This window comes from Acanthochromis polyacanthus, chromosome 7 (assembly GCF_021347895.1).
Source record: "Acanthochromis polyacanthus isolate Apoly-LR-REF ecotype Palm Island chromosome 7, KAUST_Apoly_ChrSc, whole genome shotgun sequence".
NCBI lineage: Eukaryota > Metazoa > Chordata > Actinopteri > Pomacentridae > Acanthochromis > Acanthochromis polyacanthus.
In genome coordinates, this window is record NC_067119.1 from 6,344,552 (window position 1) to 6,360,282 (window position 15,731).

At 37.7% G+C, this 15,731-nt stretch overlaps 1 protein-coding gene across 2 annotated transcripts in view; it reads left to right on the forward strand.

Annotated features, from left to right (window-relative positions):
• slc4a4a (solute carrier family 4 member 4a) overlaps nt 1-15,731 on the forward strand; it is an 80,101-nt gene that overhangs the window by 17,460 nt on the left and 46,910 nt on the right. For both annotated transcript variants that reach the window (XM_051950625.1, XM_022202583.2), the window contains exon 4: nt 1,718-1,891. In XM_051950625.1, the coding sequence (XP_051806585.1) occupies nt 1,718-1,891 (174 nt within the window). The remainder of the gene's footprint in view (nt 1-1,717; nt 1,892-15,731) is intronic.

A 15,731-nucleotide genomic window follows, 5' to 3' on the forward strand; every position in this document is an offset into this window, starting at 1 on the left:
TAAATCCACATCCATCTGAACGGCATGTTCTCAGCAAACAGCTTCGTCTGCTTACCATAACTGACCCTAAACTGAACAACTACAGTGCTCATAAAACTGCACGTCTGGTTGGTATTGTGCCAACATGTATAACAGGGACGTGTTCATGCAGGCAGTCGTGGCGTCTTCGCTGCTACGTGCGACTTCTTTTTCTGTCCAAATATTTATTTTGACAGTGTACTGCAACCTCCATTACCCTGCTCTGCTACGCTGTCTAGGGTCTGTTGTGGGCCACGTGAGAACGTTCCCTCTTGAAACGAGCTGAGAAGTGGTCAGGAGTAGGTCAGGGTTACACACAGGATTGTACTTCAGTTATTTGCAGCACTATAGGGACTTTTGAAAGTGTTTTAGGCTAGCGGTTGACTGATTACCGGTTCGATTTCCAGTTATTGATACCATTATTTGTAGAAAACTGATATGCAATAAAATAAATAAACTAAAACTGTGGCACCTCTTCCTATCTGTAGTTACCACTTATGTTATATTTTGGTCATTGTGCAGCGATGTAGGGAGTTTTCAAAGTGTTTTATGCTAATGCTCGACTGATTACTGTTTTGATTTCCAGTTATTGGTACTATTCTTTTTTTTTTTTTTTTAAACCGATTAACAATAAAATCAATTAAAACTGTGGCACTTTGGCTTTCATACAGTGACCTTTACCTATCTGTAGTTACCCCTTCTGTTATAGTTTGGTCATTCTGCAGCAATGTAGGGGCTTTTACAAGTGTTTTATGCTGAGTTTCAACTGATTATCAGTCTGGTATCATTGTTTACAAATATAGAAAAATTACAATAAGAGAAATTAATTAGAAATGTGATGCTTTGGCTTTGAAACACTCATCTTTCTCTGTCTTTAGTTACTACTCTGTTGCATTTCAGTTATTCTGCAGCACTGCAGGGACTTTAAAATGTGGTTTATGCTAATACTTGGCTGGTTTCCTAATATTGGTATCGTTATTTTGTAAAAATAAGCCGTCTTTCTCTGTCTGTAGTCACTACTCTGCGGTTTATCAGATTGGTTGAACCCTTAAACATTTGAGAAACGTACACTACTGTTCAAAAGTTTGGGGTCAACCAGACAATTTCATCTTTTCTATGAAAACTCCCACTTTTATTCATGTGCTAACATAACTCCACAAGGGTTTTCTAATCATCAATGAGCCTTTTAACACCATTAGCTAACACAATGTAGCATTAGAACACAGGAGTGATGGTTGCTGGAAATGTTCCTCTGTACCCCTATGGAGATATTCTATTAAAAACTTCCAGCTAGAATAGTCATTTAGCACATTAACAATGTCTAGACTGGATTTATGATTCGTTTAATGTTATCTTCATTGAAAAAAAAAATGCTTTTCTTTCAAAAATAAGGACATTTGTAAGTGACTCTGAACTTTTGAATGGTCATGTACATTAAAAAAAGGCATTTCAGTGAAGATTTGTGTTGGAGTTTGTGTTTTTTTTTTCTAAATCTTGACACCAACATTTACATTTGTAGAACAAATGCATATCAGATATCAGCCTCCTTTATCACTAATAATCAGTTTCAACCCTGAAAAACTGGTCGACTGTAGGCTTTTATTGTTGCATTTCCTGTTAGCGATTTAGATTTCAGAAGTATTAAACAATCATTGCGTCTTGATAACAATCAGAATGTCCTCCTTTTTGTTTTTTGCAGGCCACCACACCATATACATCGGCGTGCACGTCCCCAAGAGCTTTCGACGTCGGAGGCGTCACCGTCGGAGAACCACCCACAAGGACAGAAAGGAGAGGTTGACGGAGAACGCCTTTGACAAGTCGGACACGGAAAACAACGATGAGGCCAGCAACAGCATCCTCAAACCTCTCAGTAAGTTTTGATGGACTCCACGTCAAGGCCGATTAGGTTCCATGTCTGTCTTTGCTGAAGGCTGCTCTCTTTCCCAGGAAAAAAAAAAAAAAAAAAAAAGCCCGTGTAACTCCCCGTGACCCCGACAAAGTTGCTGAGTCCACTTAGTGGCCAGAAATAGCCGTGCATGTCCTGCTGAGTGACAAGTATGTTTGGACAGAGCAGAGTGAATTTTCATCGGAAGTAACGGCTGCTCAGACGCAAGAGCTGATGCGAGTCTGTAGGGGACAGCATGGAAGTGTTTGTCCTGTGATTGTGTGGACGTACGTGTGTCATAACCTCTATATGTGTCAGCGCCAGTGTTTTTGGTTGGTGGAGTTTGAAGGGAAAGAGAGAGGTTACACTGGATTTAAGATAGGAAAATTGAAAGCTCAGCTCTTACTGATGTCAGCGTTTTAGTAACCTTTCAAAATGAGGTTACAGTAGTGAAGTCCTTTTTTATTATTCATAAAGATAAAATAAGTCTTTATTAATCCCTCTGTGGGGAAATTTGCCAAAAAGAGTGCAAAGATTTAAGAAATGTAGTAAAAAGCAGAAAAGTAGTAAGCCAAAATATACAGAAGTACTAGTTCCAGAAACAACAGTATTGAACAAATTCTTTCATGAATAAAGATACTGAGAGAAGTTAAAATATCACAGGATTTCTTATCTATTTTCCACAGATAAATAATGATATAACTCATTTTTCAGTATACGTAGAAAATAAGAGCTTTAGCTATCCAGAGATCATGACGACTTTTTAGTGTGGAATACTCAACCCTCATGTTTTCCTGCAGGTCAAATTGACCCGTTTTCAAGTTTGAAAATGCAGAAAAAAAACAACTGTTTTCACAGTGAAACTTCTGATGTCCACATTTTCAACATTTTTGGGAAATTTTTGAACAATTTTTGGTGTGAAAAAAAGCAATGTTAAAATAAAGTTTCTTAAGACCATTCACAAAAAAGAAATCAACCAAAATCCACTGAATTTTGCTGGATTTTGGTTGATTTTTTTTTGTAAATGTTCTGAAAATATTATAAGTTTTGCTGATATATCTGTAATCACTTCAGATATTTAAGATTTTTTTTGGATGATTTTTACTCATTTTTGTGAAAATATTTACAAGAATTTTCTTGTCAAATTTGAGGGATTTTTATAAAGTAATTTTTTAAGGGAAACTTTCAAGGAATTATTGGAATTTTCTTCCAGAAGGTTTTGCAAATTTTCAGAAATTTGGGGAATTTTTTGCAGAATTTTATTTTATTTTTTCAGACAAGGATGTTATATTTTTTGGTGCCCGTAAATGAAGACAACAGGAGGGTTAATTGAGGGTTAACCCACAGTGAATATGGAACTTAAGCTTCACTTTAACATGTAATACCGCAAACCAAACTGCAATATCTGTCAAAAAAAGATAATTAACAACTGAAAAGAAAACATCCTGATCTGAACATGCTTGGTAAACACAGATTTTTATCTACATTTTGGTAAAGACAGGGATCCTCACGCAGCATTTTGGAGAATACAGAGGACAACAATTCTGTGATTACACAAGGTTTCTGTGTAACTCCAGTCTGCTGGGGAAAAAGGCTTAAAACGTCCTTGCATCCTGTCAAATCCAGTAATGAGGCAGGCCGCTGTCATTTCTACTGAATGATATCATTTTACACATGCCTGCCTGCACATGATGTGACGAGAGGCCCGAAATATGCCGGAACCGGATTGTGAACATGTCACTCGATGAGAGGGGATTTTCTTTGGGACACAAATCCAGTCAGAGAATAGATTACCGTCACCCCATCTGGTTGTTGCTGCAGACTGAGATCATGCACATTGAACACATTTTTTTTTAACAGATTTTAGTGGATGTTTGTTAAACACGGTGAGTCATTCAGCTACATGGGAACTCCGCTGTCCTTTTGTAATACGCTTCCAGAGTTGTTGAATGAACAGTTAGTGATGTTGTGCCAGTGATTCAGATATCATGTTGCTTGCTGTTTAGAACACAAAGCAGTACAACGGTGTAATCTGAGTTTTCTGTTACAGCTTCTTACGAAACCCGACTCACAAAGTAATTCAATGCACCCTGTCTGTCTGAGAGCCTCTTCATCGCAAAGCACGGATTATTTTGTCTGATATCTTTAAGTTGAACCAGCAAGATGTTATTTTAAAACTTCAGATCAACGTGAAAACATTTTCTACGCTGCAAAAACTCAAAATCTTACCACGTCTATTTGTCTTACTTTTAGTCAAAATGTCTCATCCCATTTGATTTAAGATAAATTCACTCAACAAGAGACATTTCAGCAAGATGGAGGGACTTGTTTTAAGACAACACATCTTAAATATCTTGTTAAGTCAAAAAATCTTGAATTTATCTTGTTTTGAGTTGTGTTTTGCAAGAAAACTCAAAATAAGTTTAACCATTGTGTCGTCCTGCGGGTCAAAAAAAAAAAAACTGGCCCAATTTAAAGTTTGAAAATGTGGAGAAAAAAAATATTTTCACAGTGAAACTTCTGTGGTCCACGTTTTCAATATGTTTGGAAAATCTTTGAACATTTTTTGGTGGAAAAAAGGAAATGTTAAAAACGTTTCTTTAAGAACATTCAGAAAAAAGTCAACCAACCAACTGAAATTCACTGGATTTTGGTTGATTTTTATGTGAATGTTCTTAAAGAAAATATTGGAAGTTTTACTGATATATATGTAATCACTTTAGATATTTTAAGCTTTTTTTTGGAAGATTTTTAATCTTTTTTTGAAAATATTTACAAGAATTTTCTTGCCAAATTTCGGAGATTTTTTTTTTTTAAATTGAATTTTAAGGGAAACTTTTAATTATTGGAATTTTCTTCCTCAAAGTTTTGCGAATTTTCAGAAATCTGAGGAATTTTTTATTGCTGAAGTTTTGGATTTTTTTTCAGACAAGGAAACAATATTTTTTGGTGCCTGTAAATGAGGACAACAGGAGGGTTGAAACATGGATTACAGGCTGGACAACATCATGAAAGACCTTTTTATTTGTGTCTTTTATTCATTTAGTGCGGGTAAATAAATGATTAATTGATGTTTCAGTGTAATATCAGACAATAAATGCCAGATTTATTGCTTCCTCCCTTTGCAGTTTGCTCCAGATGTCCGCTTGAGATAAATTAAATATTTTATTCTTAATAGTTGAACAAACAAGCTAGAAACAGAACTCAAATAATGTGCAAGTAGACATTAAGGATACTTGATATACTTGGTTTGTTTGTTACTTAGTTGCTGAAACTCCGTCGAATAATCCTTGAATGCCACTGTGCCAAAGGGGAGGACGACTGTCTTCATGTCTAAACCACTCGGTGTAGTCGGCCTTTGATGTGGGAACACGTGAAACCCTCCGTTTGTTTGCAGTACCAGCAGTAATTCTCCATTCACGGAAAATGCGACTAATGTTGGCAAGAAAACACGAGCATTGACGTTTTGTTAGCAGTCAACACTGGGGTAGTCTGCTGGTTCGTACGGGTGAAAATGTGTAAATGCTGTTGGTGTCATGGAAAATGAAGGCGTTAATGAAGTGGACATTGAAATGGAAATAGAACACAAACAGAGACTGTATAGCTGGTACTCATGTAAAGTCAGTTGTCCCTTTGTTTTATTGCATGTAAACAGACTTTTGTACGCTTTATAGTCAGTTTGATATGAACCATTAAGTACAGTGTTGCCAAAAGTCTCTTAAAGTTATTTACTGATTACTTACTAGATCAGTACCATTTGTTCTCACATGATTTATCACCTCAGTAAACATTTTCCTCATGAGGTTTTGGTCTCACTTGCTAGTTTTAAGTCTCCTTCAAGTTGGCATAATGTTTTTTTTTTTTTTAAAGTAAGTTCTGATTGCATTTAGAGAAAAATAGACAGTAAAGTAGGTTTTGTTTTAGGCAGGACGACTTTGTGACTGAAAAATTGTAACCTCACTGGTTATGTCTGGTTTCAAGCATCAATCCAATTCCAAACTTCACAACATTAATTTAAAAACCAACTTGTGTCCTGGTGGCTATGTTCATTTTTTATATACAGTCCAAAAATGCAAAAGGCCCTCTTCAGACCCAGAGTCTGGTTTGTAGATACGTCTGCATTTTCTTCACTTTTCAGACTCATCTTTTATCTACAGAATTTCTAAATAAAATAATTACACATGGAATCCTTGATGACATGATCTGTATAACTCTTGTAAAAATAGATTTTAATAGCAATAGAGCTATTTTCTGTCTTTACAGTGCTTGAAAATACAAGCAACTTTTAAGTAAACCCAAGGAAAAATACAGCCGGTGACAAAGTGGGCATGTTTGGGTACCTACAGTGTTTTTTCTAGTTATGAATAATATTTCTCAGAAGAGACTGGAGTTAAAGAATCACAGCTGTCTCTCTAAGTAGCGATCATGCAGATCAGTTTTATTTATCACAAATTAACCTCTCAATGATTTCCCCTCTGCTATTACACCAAATAACTGTCTTTATGCTTTGAATCTGCAGGAATTCCTTCATGTATTTGCACACCACTAACATGAAATAACTAAACTTGAATTTATCTAATTTGATTTTCCAATTTGCTCACATCTTACACTAAAACATGGTGTGTATTATTTGTATCTTTTCCCATCTATGACTGTAAAGCATCTTTGCCTTTTAAGAAATGTTTACCCAGCTAAAAGTGAAATGTGCCGGCATGCAGTATACCTAATGTCCTACTGTAATTTACTGATCTCTTTGGGAAACATGGCCGCCCCCAGGGGAAGCTCCTCATCTGTCTGGACTGAAATCCTCTTGTTTGGTCAGATGGACGCCGCAGGGACTGAAAGTACATCCTCCTGGTTACATGTCCACTGCACAGCTATTTGACCTCTGCTCGTTTCGATGAGTGCCTTTGTTTTTGCCCATCTTTCTCTGCTCCGATCAAATGTTCTCCCAAAGTGGATTACAGAGATTACACACAAACTTGGCCTGCACTCAGATAGGTGTAATTTCCAAAAGCCAAGGAGAGCAAGCCATGACTGCTGGTTTATTTTATTTTTTTATTTATATTTAGGTGAACAGATCTCTACTTTTCTGTTCATGTTTCATTGTTAAGATATACATTTATAGTTTATCTTCTGAAGAATTGTATATTAGTTTAGATAAATGCATCAGATAGTGAAGTCAAAGTCAGCTTTACTGTCAACTCTTCAAAATGTACGTGGATCCAAATTATGTTACTCTCTTCATTCAACAGTAGACGTTAAATAAACACTTAGAAGGTTCAGAGATAAAAAATATAATGTAAATTTAGAAATATAATGTACAAAATAAGATTTAAAAAAAGCAAAAACTAAGTAAATTAACAGCTTGAAAAGCAAAAATGGGGTAAACTAAGAACAAAGGAAGCAAAACTAGAACTAAGCAGCAACTAAGAAAAGCAGAACTGCGTGAAATATAAACATGACCATGCAAGATATATGAAAAGAGCAGTCATGATTGGGAAACTTTAGTTGTAATTAAAGATTTAGCTTTCTTTTCTTTTTATACCATTGTTAGTTTTAGATTAGTTGATCCAGAAAGATGAACTTGGATGTCAGAGTCAGAAGGCCCCGTTGTCAGCCTCATGAATGCAAGTTTGAGTTTATGGGCCTTATTAAACAAGACTAAGTGATGAAACCCCGGACTGGAAGAGGCCCCGCTACAGCATGGAAGAAACATGGAAAGACGAGAACAAGACTGCAAGTAAAGAGGAGGCCTCAGAAGAGGAGAAACAGCAAGTCTGTTTCTCTTCTTCTGAGAAACAAGAAGTCTGTTCTGATGCAGGTTCAGAAGAACCACCAGAACTACAACCAGAACCAGGACCGGTAGTTGATTATGGTACCTGTATGTCACCTGTACCAGACCTACCAACTGCAGAACAGAACCAACAACCAAGGAGATGACAGGAAGCGGAGATTTAGGTTAAATAGGAAAGTAGTCTAAGGAGCCTAAAAGATGATGAAATTGTTCGGTGCACTGTAGATCAATATATGATTATCTTTTTAACGTGTTTAACGTGTTGTTAACTTTCATTAATAATGTAAAATAATTAAGAGATAACTATGTTACAGAAGTATTCAGGCCATTAATAAAACAAAGATTTGTGATTGTATTCACTGGCAAAATGTTTATTATACTGTAAGAGTGTATAGATGAGAATAGGGACGTACCGTGGAAAAAGAGCCTAAAGTGACACAGGTTGTTAGTTGAAAAATTGAACTATTAAATGTGATTCTTGTTGTCACACCACAACGAATCCAAGAAAAATCATGAATTAGATTCTCAGAATAGATATAAAGAGCTGATATGAAGAGCTGAAAGACTGATTTTACTGTTGATAGTAAATGCTGCAGCGAGACTCCTAACTGGTAACAATAAATGTAGTCTGGTACTCCCATCCCTGGACTATTAAGCACAGAACTGATTTTAAGGATTTTTAAAAGCTTTTTAAAGCCATGAATGAACTTCTTTGACACTGTTTTACACCCAAAGCCTCTAAGATTGAGGTGGGAGATCGTGCCTTTGTTGTAGCAGCTCCAAAGCTTTAAGCTCCTGTTGAAAATAAAAATACTTTACCTTTCACTTAGAAAACAAACTATAATTACCTTTGAATGTATGACCACAATCCTTTATATACTCTAGTATGTGCCACAGCACATAATTCTTATTTGACTTATCTGTTCAGCACGTAATCATCAGAATGAGCTGTATTTTTTGTGTTAGTGTTGTAGTTGTAAAGCTGGTCCTGAATGATTATGTTTTAGGTCTGTGTGATTACAGGTTCTGTAGGACATACATTATCCACAGATGTTCTTTACTTTCACAAGAAAACTTTATAAATCCTTGAAAAACTATAATTTTGCCTGGCGTTATAGCTTTTACAATAAGCCTGTGTTCTTGTGTACACATATATGCAAGTCCTCTAATTTTAATTTCAGCTAAAGCAACCAAAATAGGATAAAGATATGAGAGCAGCGTATCTCTGAAGAGATGATACTTCTCAGTCCTGACAGTGAAATGGATAAAACTGCAAGGAATGAAGACTTTAAGCTGCTCATTTTCGCTAGCTTTTTGGACGTGTGCAACTAGCTATTTCATTCCACCTACTCTGGGTTTAGGGCTACATTTAAATACTTCAGAAAATGAGGCGGTCAGACAGTAGACATGAGTTTATTGCCATTAGTTGGAGGTGGTTTTACTGTAAGCCAGGTTTGTGACTACTGCACAGCACTCAGCATGTTTTATATTGCATCTATTCCCTTTGTCCAGTGTTTCGTAATGGATTTGCAGTCTCTATTTAAACTGCTGTGAGCACAAAAATCGGAATATCTGCTGTTTTGCGATGGATTTTGGGCTCATAAGGTGAAACTGTGCTTTTAAGAGGAAGGTTTTGCAGTTGAATTCTTAGGTACTGACATCATTAGATGGAAAATAAAAGTTTTAGATTATTGGATCATGTATGTTTTGCTGGACTGAAGCACATACTGGTACTATTCTTGAAATGTCTTTTATCATTTTTAATAACTCAAATCACTAAATTTTTTTGGTTCTTGAACACTCTGAGTATTTTTTGTGTTAAATCTACACCTGTCAGATGGTAAACAAGAAAAGCTCTCAGAAAGTGCAGACCTCCGCCAGGGCTGTTCATTCCCTCACATGGCCTTGTCAGAAATGCAGCTTTTTATTATTTGTTGATGATCAGAAATCACGATACTATAGAATGTGTCCATTTAATATAGGTGTACCCACAGACAAAATGATCTTGCGCTGAGCACAGACGTGTGTTATGCATGTGTACGTTATGTGCGGATACTGAATCATGTGACCTAAATATGTAACAGGCGGCGGGAATTGATGGGACTCAGAAACACCCCCACAATTTAATCAATAGTTCCTTGTATCATTTCCGATGGATAGGTCCGTAGTGATGGATTTGTAGTTGGATCTTAATCATGTGATCATCTGCAGGCAGCTGACGTAGTGTTTGTCGGCTAGCTCACTTGTTGTCATAGTTACAGTGGCAGCGTGCTGCTATCTTGTAATGATACAGAAATCTTAAACAAATCCAATGATCCAGACTATAAGCTGCATCACTGCTAAAATCTAATCACTTGGTCCTTGTTTCATTTCTGACCTCCACTGAAAATTTCATCCAGATCCGTTGGTCTGTTTTTGAGTAATGTTGCAAACAGACAAACGCACACCGATCGTCACGTAACTCTGTTGCATTCCTTGGTGGAGTAACGAGACAAAGTCCAGACTGATCCGTTTACATTTATATAATTCAGTTTCTGAAAATGCTTCAATTTTGTGTCATCAAACACTTTGTATAATTAGATCTAGTCTAATTCTCCCTCTGATTGTGAGGTGTGGCGTCCCTCAGGTCTCTATATTGGGGCCCCTGCCATTCTCTGGTTAGATGGCAGTGGTCATTCTACATTTCATTTGCATCCTCAGTGTAATTAAACTCTTAAATTCCTTTGAAAAAGTCAATTTCCTTGTACACTTCCTGCATTAATTAAACAGATGTCAGTCATGCAAGCAGAGGTGTCATCTGGTCTAGAACATAAATCCCCATACATAATAGCTTTATAATTAACTGTCTGCATGCTTTATGTCACAGAATTTGAAATTATTTGGGATGATTGTTGCTCGGACTCAGACTTAAATTTGACTCCACTGTGATAGGCTGGATTGTGCTGTTCATGCAGAAGCACACAAAGAATGTGGTTGTGCTTTTGGTCTACCTGCAGACAGCAGCGCAGCATTCATTTCATTTCAGGTTATTTCCCCCCCAGCTGGTATTTGTTACATTCTCATCAGAACTTGCCCACCTCAGCTATCACAACAAAATACCAGAGCGAGATGGTCCGAGTATAAATACTGTGCTCTCAATGAACCTCCCTCAGGGTGTCACTCTGCATTCAGTCCGATCCCTGCTGGCTGCCTGGATGCTAGCTGCCCTGCATACTGAACGTCACACTTTGTGGCACGGGAAAAAAACCAAACATTTCCTGCACTTTTTTGTTTTGAATCTGGTGACACGGAGTTACATGATCTTTGCATCTGTGATCACAAACAATGAACACGCTAGTGGATCCCATGTAGCATTTTTACAGTGCGGAGATTTTCAAAAAGGTCAGAGGAGACGGAAGGTATTTGTGTAGGATGCATGTCAAGAGTGGGACTAAACAGGCCTTTAGTGGCAGTCACACTAAGCTTTCTGCCGGGCAGCAGGCATTCTTCCTCCATCCCCTATCCCATGAGCCTCTGCTGCTTGGACAAAGTCCTCTTTGTATGCCCATGGCTCTTGGCTAGAGCACACAGAGCTTTGAAATTGCGTTTGAACGATGGGATTTTCATTTCTATCCCTCCTTTTCGTGCTTGCTCTCACCCCACTTTGCTTTCACTCTGCACTGAACCTCACCCCTCCCGTCAACTCTTCCTCACCCACCCTCCCACTTTTCTCTTAGCAACTGGTCAAGTGGGGCAGTATTGCATTGACACCAACAAGGTGCTTGTTACCAGCTTGGTTTTCTGCTTGATTGCATGATTGAGTAACATCAGTTTCTCATCAGGAGTTAAAAAATTTCCTGTAGAAATAATTTGAGTCACCTACTGTGTATGAGAAGAAGCTTAGAGAATTAATTTTTAACTCATTCATTTCATATTTTTGATGTCAAGTTGTCAGTTGTAACTTCTTAATTGCAAAATACTGTTAAAGCTGGATGTAAATTGGTAATTTTGTGGGCTTGTTGTTGCCAGCTTGGTTTTTGCTCGATTGCATGGATAGACAGCATCAGTGTCGCATCTGGAATTAGAGAATCTTCTGCCTGCTGTGTATTAAAGGAAGCTTATAGAATTAATATTTGATTCGTGAATTTCAGGTTTCTAGATATTTCTGATGTCAAGTGACAGTTGTCAGTGTGACAGTGGTGATTTCTTTATTGTAAAATACTGTATTGGCTGGATATAAATTAGTAATTAGTTTATAAGAACAACCTGTATTGATGCCATTCATGCTGGGTTACTCTAATAACTTGGAATGCATTTAAATCTGAAATAATGTTGTTAGTGATTGTGAGGTGTGGCGTCCCTCAGGTCTCTATCCTTGGACCCCTGCTGTTCTCTGATTACATGTCTGTGGTCATGACTTTCATTTACAGCCTTAGCATGATTAAAGGTTGTGATCTCTGTCAAAAAAGTGCTTGTTACGAGCTTGGTGGTTTGCTAAATTGCATGGATAGATAGCAAAAGTTTCTAATGAGAAATCTGAAAATCTCTCTTGTAAAAGCAATTTTAACTCTTAATACTGTGTATTAAGAGAAGTTTAGGGAATTCATGCATGTCAGGTTTTTAAATATGTTTGAGGTCTTGTACTAGTTTCCAACTAAAAGTGGCATTTCTTTAGTGTAAATTATAATAAATGCTGGACATAAATCTGTAATTAGCAATAGATCGTAGTTTGAATGTGCGGAATCAAACTGTGGATTCTGGGTGTTAACTTTTCCTATCATATGGTAAAGTTTATTCCTGCTAAAACAATGTCTTTTCTTCAGCATAACGCTTTACCTTGACTTCACAGGGAAGAAAATAACACTTATGGATTATTTTACTATCACTGTCAACTAACTAAAGCACCTTTACTGCCCTGTTCTTACTGTGCTTCTTATTTACTTCTTTTTTTTTTTTTAAAACACTACGCACATTTAAGGACTTCAGCGGTAGATGCTCTGTGTGATTCTGCACCCCTGAACTCTTTGCCCTCACCTTGCATTGTTCGCATGCAATTTTGGCCCATATCGGTATTTAAAGCTTGTTTTCACTGTTTACTGTAATCAATGTAAATCGCTCTGGATACGAGTTTCAGCTGAATGTGTGTAACGCACATGTAAATTACTCCCTCTGAGGTGTTATTAAACAGGTTGCGGTGACTTAAGCTAGTTGCAGCTTGTGGAAGTGTGTGTGTGTGTGTGTGTGTGTCTGTGTGTGTCTGTGTGTGTGTCTGTGTGTGTGTGTGTGTGTGTGTGTGTGTGTGTGTGTGTGTGTGTCTGTGTGTGTGTGTGTGTGTGTGTCTGTGTGTCTGTGTGTGTGTGTGTGTGTGTGTGTGTGTCTGTGTGTGTGTGTGTGTGTGTGTGTGTCTGTGTGTGTGTGTGTGTGTCTGTGTGTGTGTCTGTGTGTGTGTGTGTGTGTGTGTCTGTGTGTGTGTGTGTCTGTGTGTGTGTGTGTGTGTGTCTGTGTGTGTGTGTGTGTGTGTGTGTGTGTGTGTGTGTGTGTGTGTGTGTGTGTGTGTGTGTGTGTGTGTGCGCGCGCGCGCGTGCGCCGGCAGACAGTTTATCCCCACCTAGTAATCTTTCAGCAGCTTGTCTGGCTCGTACCTGCTGTTGTTGTTGTTATTATGCCGCAGAAAACACAATAAGAGGAAACTGCAAGCCTTCGCCTCATTTACTATTCGGCCGCACCGCTGACGGAATGAAGGAAAGACTCAATGCGGTGGATGATGTGATATTAAGTGAGGCGTGTATGTAGACGTCTGAATTTCACCTGCAAAGTAAAGTGCTCTGCTCTTGGGTTAGAGTGGACTATTGTCTGTCTTCTGTGGTGCAGCTTGTTTTTACCTCCACAGGAAAATAAGACAAAGGCAGAAAGTTTTACACGCTACCGCACACTTTCCAACTTAGAAAAATACATTTGTTTGTGACTTTTTGGTGCTCAACCTTCATAAGGTCTGATGAAAACAGTGAGTTGGAGTCTGGTTGAAACTCCTACACAAGTAAAACGTTTGTAAATGTTACGGTCATTGTTTATTTAAATGAACTCTTAATTCAAGACCAGGGTAGTACATATAATTTTCTTCTCAGAGATGGTTTACCACTTTTCCAGAGTCAGCAATTTAATTTCTTTTGGTCTGTGTGGTCATTTTACTTGTTTATGACACTAGTTTTAGACTGATGGCGGTGAAATTCTGAGAGAAACTCTGAAAAAGTTTAGTTTTAACCAGGTTCAATCTCTGTTATCAACACACTGGCGCTGACGTATTACCAGCCTATTATGTAATCAGATCAGCCAGCTTTGTTATTATCACACACACACACACACACACACACACACACACACACACACACACACACACACACACACACACACACACACACACACACACACACACACACACACACACACACAGACATATACATGTTTTGTACTTGTGAGGACCATCACTGACATAATGCAATCATTAACCCCTTCATCCAGCTCTTAACGCACAAAAAACAAAACTCTTGAAGGACCAGATAAAATGTCCTCACTTTCCAGAAAGATAGAAATAAAAATTAGACTGGTCATGTTATATAGAGAAAGACAACATATTCAAATAGTTTTAGTCACATAATAGAATTGCAGTTAGTATATTTTGTGTGCAGGTCGGCGCTTCCATCCCAGTTTTTTAACACAAAATGTGAAAAGACAGTTTTGAATAAACCAAAGTAATGTGGCAGATCTACATAGAAACCTCAATAAATCAAAAGTCTGAGGAAGAATCTAGCATTTCAGTTAAATTTGAGATAAAGTACTTATTTTCAAGTCCCAAGTGATTAAACCCATAAAAATTCATCTCTATGTTCCAAGTTTACAAGTTTATTTTTTAAGTTTTTGCCCTTTAAACAATCCGTTCTTCCCTTTAAAGGGCTTAAATGTCATTCTACATAGTTGCTTCCTCTAGAAAGTGTAGCTCTTTCTTCACCCATCCCTCCTTACCAACTGCAGCTCGAGCACACCAGCTCATCTTCTACTACTCTACACTACACAATGCCATGTTATAATACTGCAGTAATTCAGTGGCTCATGCTTGAACTACTAAATGATTCTGAAGAAGAATAATGCTACAGAAAGCTCCACCCTGCAAGCAGACAGGATTAATTGCATATGTTTGTTACCCTGGACGTCTGAATCGGTGTTGTTGAGACTGTAGCTGGTGCACTGCAGCTTGAAGGCAGAAATGCTCAGACTGCTTATTTCACTCAGGATTTTTCTTGTAGCATAAAAAAGCCCCATTTGGACTTGAACAAGGTAAACAAAAAACTGAAAAAACTTAATTTTCACTAGAGGGGGTCTTTCAGTATAGTTTTTCTTTGCTGCTCTAGACTTCATCCAAGAAGTTGTGGGCCTCAACACAAGTACAAAATATCATAAATTTAGAATTGCAACTTCGAAACAAGTCAGAGTATTACTGACATACAAACTGGAGTAAAGTGTCTTTGTGAAGGAATATCTCTTATTATGCTAATTGACAACTGACATTATTAACATTCCACTCTTTATTAAGAGCTGAAATTCAATCAGCGATGCAGCGTTCCTACGTTTCCACCAGATCAACATGAACTGATTTCCATCTGACTGCCTGCAGTAGCAGAGTCTAATGGATAGCACAGCATCCTTCTGAATGAAGTGACACAGCAGGACTTCCATTTGCAGTGACCTTGCAGGTGAAGAACAGCGGTAATCAATAACAATAATGGCTGCTGTGCTCCGTTTAGGTTGACAACATCCTGTATTGTATTTGTGTATTCAGGCCTGTGTGCACCTGTTACACAATGGCAAGCAGAGATGGCATCATTTAATTTATATGCTTCTATGTCATCCTCAGAGGTTTCAAGGTTCTTGAATTGAAGAACCTAAAAGAATAGCTGCTTTTTGCTGAAGGTCCGAGGATTACCATGACCTGGATGACTAAGAATCTAAACAGACATGCTTTTCTGTAAATAAGATGTATCTCCAATCATACGT